Source organism: Manduca sexta, unplaced genomic scaffold (assembly GCF_014839805.1).
Source record: "Manduca sexta isolate Smith_Timp_Sample1 unplaced genomic scaffold, JHU_Msex_v1.0 HiC_scaffold_2994, whole genome shotgun sequence".
Lineage (NCBI taxonomy): Eukaryota > Metazoa > Arthropoda > Insecta > Lepidoptera > Sphingidae > Manduca > Manduca sexta.
This window is the reverse complement of record NW_023594015.1, coordinates 9737-17531: the sequence shown is the minus strand read 5'-3', so window position 1 is coordinate 17531 and position 7795 is coordinate 9737. Positions and strand designations below refer to the sequence as shown.

Here is a 7795-nt window from a genome sequence, read left to right as displayed (position 1 = left end):
GTATATTTATCAAGACTTGTGTTACCTTCCTTGCGGGGTGCTGCTACGAAGTCTTTTCTGCACGGAGTAGCGCCTCCGAAAATCAAATTAAACTATTCAAATAGTAATATATTTCGCATTTTCCAGCATTTAGTAACAAGAAACTACTCTAGCGATTCGATACAACCAACAGTAGCGTTGGATAACGCCACAATACCGTTGAAAAGAAGATAGTTCATAAAAAAGCGGTAGCTGAGGACCTAAGTCAGAAAGAGGGTCATTATTTGACTCTAGCGTATTGCACCGCTGATTGCTACGATCTGAAGAGTTTGAAGGAGGCGTTGGTGCAGCAGAAACTGTACGAGCCTGGAACGTAAGGTTCATAATATTTTATTAATCATTAATTTCTTGTGTTCATTGCAATAATGTTTTGCAATAATAAATTGAAATTATTTTATTAATGGCAATATTACCGGTATTTATTAGTGTAATTTATAGGATATTTTAATGGCTTATGTAATTTTCAATATATTTTAAGTTTAGAGGAATGATGCAACAATAACAATTAATTGCCAAATGTTATACATCTTCGCTAGATAAAATGTGTAGCTGTGTAAACACATTTTATAAAAATGTTAAAGAACTTAAAGACATATTTAAAGTTTTCTTATGTTTACAAATGTGTGAATAAAACTATCTTTTATTTATCTATTTATTTTTAGGAAGATTCACAGATAAATAACATCAGTAGAGGTTAAACACAAAATATAGTCCTATGCTAATTACAAATCTTCACCATTAAAATTTTCAGATTTTTTATTATAATCAGTAAACAGATGTATTTAACATTTTACGAAGAAACATCCTTTTCCTTATGACAGCAAAATAGTAAAGAGTTGTATATGTACTGTTAAAAAATAATGGTATATAACTCCTGTGCAATTTCCAGGTTGAAAGCCCATGAAGTAGGTGATGTTTTGGTAGCAAATGCAGTGTACACAATTGGCTCTGAACCCAGGGAGATAATATTCTTCAGGGAAGGAGCTGTTGTGTTCTGGAACTGTACCGAAGTTGGAAGCTAGCAATGTGTTGGCATTTCTGAAACCGTGAGTATTTTTAATACATTTAGCAGAGCCTTAATATGGCTAAGTAATTTTTTTTAACAGGATAGAATATATAGAAATAGTTTGGAGTATGGCCTGATTATAAGTTGTCACTATCTTATAAATGAATGTTACAGAGCTAGTTTGGAAATGGGGAACTGAAAAGGATTTATAAGGCATTAAACCAGGGTATTGATAGCTGTTTTAAATATAAAACCAGAAATTATTTTGTGCATTTGTAATATTTTACATGTGGTTATCATAATAAAGATGAAATGTAAATAATTGTCTTAAGGCGATACCTCAAGGTCCATTTTCATACATTTTGTTTCTGCTTTAATCTGGGTAACTAAACAAGTATTGGCAAGTAAAGAATTTAAATTCACGTCTAGTTAGTGATTAGTTCTCGCAGTTGAAAGAAAAACGTAAAATAATTAATAATCATGGATATTTCGGCCTTTTTCGTCATATTAAATTTTAAAGGCCGAAATATCCATGATTTTTTGAATATTGACCTTGAGGTATCGCCTTAAGTTCTTTTGAGTTCTGAGTCCCCAATCTCAATTTAATTTAAATTAATGTTCAGTTCTTTTGAATATATGTAACAAAGAATAAACATTTTGTACATACATAGAAATCAGAAATAAAATGAACTTGTAAGTAATATAGTTCTGTATATTTCCTTAAAGTAAATAAAATTAAATTCTATTGTGGGCCGCATATGATTAATCATTACAACAATAATTCAAACTGTTTTTTTTATAATTTTGGTTCTTATTATAGTGAATTAAGTTGTATATTTTTCATTTAGATATGAGATCGAAAGTTATCCAAGAGAAGTTGTAGAGAAGGAGAGAGAAGTGATGACATACTTCTATCAACCAAATGTGTAAGTACTTAGATAATTACATAACCAAAATGTAGAGGGGGACATCTTGAACCAGGCATGAGGAATGCCACAAAATGTCTATCTGGTAAATGGGCAATAAGGTAATTCACTATTTTTTTTAATACATTTATCAATAATGTACCTCATCCTAAATATAACGGAAAAAGAATTTTCAAAATCCATGCAGTGCTAAATAAGTTATAAAGCTTTGAATTTTGGTAGAAGGGGTAGCTTTCAAATAAGAGTAGTAGCAAACTGTGACCTCTTTGTGACACCGGCTGTAATGCAGCGTGCTTGAGAAAGAGAAAGCGCGATAAACCCAACGCGCTTCTGCTTTTTTTCAGAACAATATTTGAAATATATGAATAACTACAATCTATTTTGATGCTGATGTCACAAATGAATTTTTTTTACGTGTTATTTTCTCTTTCATTTAAAATAATGTACAAAAACCAACATAGGAAATTCACTCTGTTGTCAACATATGCCAAAATCAAGGATTGAGGCAGAGTATGGCTTGTCGTTACTTTTCAATATAAACTTAGCATTTTCTTTTTACAGATGTGCGAAGTACACTCTGTAAAATGATTGTTTGCTATTAAAAGTGAGCAATTTTTGTTTGTTTGCAGTAAGAAGTGTCATCTCCAAGAGTCATGTTTTGTGATGGTGCCCGAAAGGGATAACTCTTTGGAAAGATATACATTCAGGTAAAAAATTAAGTTAAATACCTACCTACCTATATTCTTTATTTCTCACCGAGTGGATACATCCAGGCGCGGATTCAATGTGAAACTTGTGGGGGGTCATAATTACCAGTATTTTTATTTATGTATATATTTTTTTACACTAATTGTTCATTACATTTCTGTAGATAAAACAAATATTTCTATATCTTTTTAGATTGTCCTGAATATTAATATACTTTTATTCATCATTACAAATATGAATAATATAGTCAATAAGAGACGACATGTACAGCTATATTAACTGTCGTCTTTAACTGCACTGTATCAAATAAATAAGCACACTTTAAACTATTTAATGTTTAGTCACGCGATGGTGCAGTCGGCGCGGCTGGGCGCGTGGGAGGCGCGGCTGGAGGCGCTGGCGTCCTCCGTGCGGTACCACACCGCCTCCATGGAGAAGGAGGGGGCCGCTCATGTCGATAAAAAGGAGGTAAGCTGTTTCTAAAATAACTTACCACCTGAATTTACTAGATTTCATCATTATAGGAGGTTTCAGATTTAAGGATTTTGGGTAAGTAAATATATTCCAGTGATATTCTAATTCGATCAACTTTTATTAACATTAAGAAACTTAAGGATCTAAAGTTTAGATCATGTGACTTATTCGTAACCAAGTTTTTAGATACATCTTGCTTCCGGGTGCGAAGTAGTGTTTTTGTCAAAATATTTCTTATATTATGAACTCTAATCTTTCACAGGTAGTCCGCAAACTAGGCGAGTTGTTCTCTCTCCGACACAGATTGAACGTTGAATCGGACATGTTGGATACACCAGACTTCTACTGGGAGGAAGAGGAGCTCGAGAGGCTCTACTCTAACACCCTCGCATACTTCACCATATCTAGGAGGACCAGGGTATGTCACTTTAAAAGTATCGACAAAACATGGTTTTAGAAGTAAAGTTTTCAACAGTTTGGGTAGATAGAAGTTGTTAAGCAATATAGCATTTGTAGATATTTTGTGCTGGGTCAATCATGGATATTGCCTTTAAAATTTTCGTCATATTAAATTTTAAAGGCCGAAAAATGATTATTAATTATTTTTACGTTTTTCTTTCAACTGCGAGAACTAATCACTAACTAGACGTGAATTTAAATTCTTATTTTGCCAATACTTGTTTAGTTACCCAGATTAAAGCCGAAACAAAATGTATGAAAATGGACCTTGAGCTACCACCTTGAGTTGAGGAAGAACATTGGCTTACAAAACAAGATTTAAAGCGATTTTACATCTAGACTATGGGTTTAGTTAGAATTCTAAAGGGCTATAAAATTGTTAGTTATTTATTTTGACTTATATTTTTCTTCTTTTCTTTAACAATACTCTTTTGAAATACGTTCGTATGTTAACTGTAGACACACACGCACTTGCGCAGATATCTGAGTAACACGTGCGTAGTTGTGCGGGAACGCGGTGTCACGCCATGTCTGTCATATAAAAGCGATGTGCGCCTTTGTTAATTCAGTTTGTCTACTAATTTGTTATTATTACAATCTAGGTATTACTCAACATTCCCAACCTCTACAGTAACTATTAATATTCTCTAATTTCCGTCAGGTATTAAACGAACGGTTAGGCCACTGCGTGGAGCTTTTAGAGTTACTATCATCATGGGCGCAAGACAGGCACCACATCCGCCTGGAATGGATGATCATAGCGCTGATCCTGGCTGAGGTATGCTTCGAGCTGCTTCACATCTTCGAGAGGTATGTCGATCGAGACACCGTGGTAGAACATTAGGCAATGGAAATGGGTAGTCAGACTCAAAAACAAATGCAAACATTCAAATCACCTATATTCGTATCCGTACCAAAATATTTCTTTACTGATTTCAATTAAATAAGTTTACTTTTAGATTATAGTTAAATATTTGAATTAAACTTTCGTATATAGGTGATTTGATATTATGAATTTGTTTAGTTATTTTTGACGAAATGAATGATTTCTGTGGTAACTGATTGGAGGTGTTGGTAATTAAGCATTAATAAGTAGATTTATTGTCGAAATAAATAATTCATATCCATGGCAGAAATGACATTATTGTTTGATGGTAACGCTCAAATCACTTTCAATCGAATTTCGATGGTGGTAGGATATATTTTATATCCGCCCGGATAGCGATCACCGGACAGAAGTTGTTAAAACCCGCCATAGTGGCTCACGTAAGTGTGTCGCATTCCGGGATCAGCCTGTGTATGTCCGGTTCCAACAGGCCGGCATAATTGTGTCGACTGTCAAGAGGTTATTATCTCTCGTCAGTCGACTTTCTATTGGACCCACTCTATTTACCATCAACTTCAGTGGGGTCACTACTGTGCCCCTATAAAAAAATATTGTTTTGATTGGTTTATTTTCAAAGTCGATCTGCACATATCGATCAATTATTAATTTTGCCCATTGATACCGAGTATCGATATACCATAATGTCATGTAGTATAAAAATAAATTAGACTTACATAATGTTTAGTCAGAGTTATTATATTGTAGTTGTGTACCGGGCAATGTCTGTTGGAAATTTACATATTTTATTACATATTGTATCTGTTGTTAATGTGGAAATGTTTGGATTGCGTTATATAATACATGTCATGTATATATAAGGATTATATGTATGTAATATATTTTAAATGAAACAGTAGACTGAATTAGTTTGGAAGTAGTGAGATATTCGAAGACACTGATTATTGTACAAGTCATTGTTACTTCGGCATTTCGTGCATTATTTTGTATTACAACTGGACTATTTTTTTGTAATCTCCCTTGTTATTATTAATCCCTGGAGTAATACTTAAAAAATATACTCTATGAAAATGTATTGTAATCACTTGAGCTATTTTTAGTCATATAATAAATTAACAGACAATCCTTTTCGTTGCTCATACAATTTCAGTGTTTTCGAATTTCGTAATATCGATTATATTTTGTAGTTATTGTTATGTATATGTTATTGTGTACGAATTCTTTAGTGGTTAATGTTTATTATAGAATAAGGTGATTAAATGTTCTAAGAGATTGGGAACTATTTTCATAAAAAAAACATCTTATTTTTTGTTTAATACAATTATGTTTTGAGAGTACATAAAGTAAGTGTTAAAATATGGTAATAATTGCATTTTCGAAGCATTATTATTTCAAGTAAATATCTAAGTAAAATAATAAAATTTTAAACATATTTAAAAATGTCGAGTTAGGTTACTGTCGTCCCTCTGAAAACTTCATAATCTGTGATAAAATAGGTTGACCTATTTCTCTTAAATCAGAGTAGCTGTTATTTACAAATCCACTTTTATAATTTTGTCATACATGTGCAAAATTCATATAACACAGAAATATATTATATACAATAAAAAGTTTAAATCTATAATACATACGCTTTTCTTGCCAAAATTTATGATTAAATAATTAATATATAAGAAAAATTCTTAGAGTAATGTTTATTGTTAAAAATTTTAATTCGTCAATAATTTTGAGGCGTGAGACAAAGATAGATTAAAAAATATTTTTGATCATAGTATGTAATGTTATTAAAAATTACATTAAACGTTTGTATTTATGTAATAAACTATTTGTGCTTGTGTATATTTGTTGTACTGTGTGGGGGGTCATTTGCCACAATGATCCCCCTCTAAATACCTATCTGTTTTCTGTAGAAGGTCAAGTATAATATCGTTCTTTTCCCCTGGCTTATCTACTTATTAAATAAACATGTTTGGATATATTTAGTAATAAGGATAAAAAGGCAAAACAATTATATCAACAAGGCGCTGTTAAAGTTTATATGTATGCTTGTTTTTTTAATACGATAGTGCCATGCTTTTTGACACACTTTCTATTTATGTGCTTTAATAATTTTAGTTTAGTTATATAGTTATTTTTGTAAGATTATATTATGTTTTAGAATAAATCTAATTATTTTTTATATAAATAAATATATCAGCAAAGTAATTTGTATGTAATTTATTTTAACCCAAGTCTTTGCTAACCAAGTAACCCAAAGCCTTCTATTGTAGTAGTTATATAAATAGTTTCTAACCTTTAAAACATATATAATAAAATACTGGTATGGGAGTAAGTAATTAAATTCTAAGAAATATGATGATATTTTTATAAATTTTAGCATACATGTCAGTACTTAATGAGCATTTTACAGTTTTTTTTATTGAAACTAAAATTACAGACCAATTAATGGAACAGAGGAATCCACAAATACATATGAAAAAAGTCTCCAATAATTAAATGACTTTCAAATTTCAACTGTTTCATATGCACAGAGAAAAAAATGCATACAACAGCGATTTTCAAACATGAATTCTCAAAAAATCTTTTTCCAATAGGAACTTGTTACGTACCGATCACCGCCGTTACCCGAGCCACCAGCCGGCTTTCTTCAGCGACGTAGAAGAGAGCATACCCAGGATCTATCCATTATCGACACTTAGCTCGTGAAGGACATACGAGGATGCGAAGTTAGATCCATTTAGTGGTTCGATGAATACTGTGGGGTTTGACCCACAAAACGCAGTACTAACGCCTGCTCTGGAGGAGTTTTATAAGATGATAATCTGTCCTTAACTACAGGGTTCAAAATTGCCTTCTATACTTTTATATAGGTCTATTAAATTTTTTTGGTTCATCTTAAGTTTGATTTCGTATATTATAATATTTGCATTACATTAAAATTATGGAATAGCAATCCTGTGAAAATATCGTCAAAATTGGAGTGAGACATATAATTATTGTTGAGAGTAATAATTAGACGCGTATTGGTTATATCTCTCTGTCTCTCTCCCACGTCCGCATTGTAATGTCGGTGACGTCATTGTGGTAATCGTGCATGCTATATCTCTTATTAGATACTTTCCTTTTCCACTAGAGTGAAAAACATATAACTTATTTTTAAAGTGGATTTTTATGATTATCATAATTATTGTCGTTAAGGCATCGGTGTTTAATTTAAATAAATTATTAATTCAGTTTTGTTTGTTTTATTTTTATTAAAATCTTGTAAAGCCATAGTGTTTGCATGCTTACCAGAAGGAATAGACAAGTCGAACACTAGGCTTTCATACGAGACACTAA

General features: G+C 31.8%; 1 protein-coding gene across 1 annotated transcript; it reads left to right on the top strand.

Moving 5' to 3' along the window:
• Positions 1 to 6: 6 nt before the first annotated feature.
• Positions 7 to 7162, top strand: LOC115455665 (required for meiotic nuclear division protein 1 homolog; the record flags this gene model as incomplete). Its single annotated transcript, XM_037446425.1, is given in 10 exon segments — positions 7 to 199; positions 202 to 352; positions 929 to 1049; positions 1051 to 1085; positions 1894 to 1971; positions 2601 to 2678; positions 3021 to 3147; positions 3416 to 3571; positions 4274 to 4422; positions 7051 to 7162. Coding segments are annotated over 10 exon segments (1200 nt in total), but the record flags the coding sequence as incomplete, so codon positions are not given.
• Between the last annotated feature and the right edge of the window lie 633 nt (positions 7163 to 7795).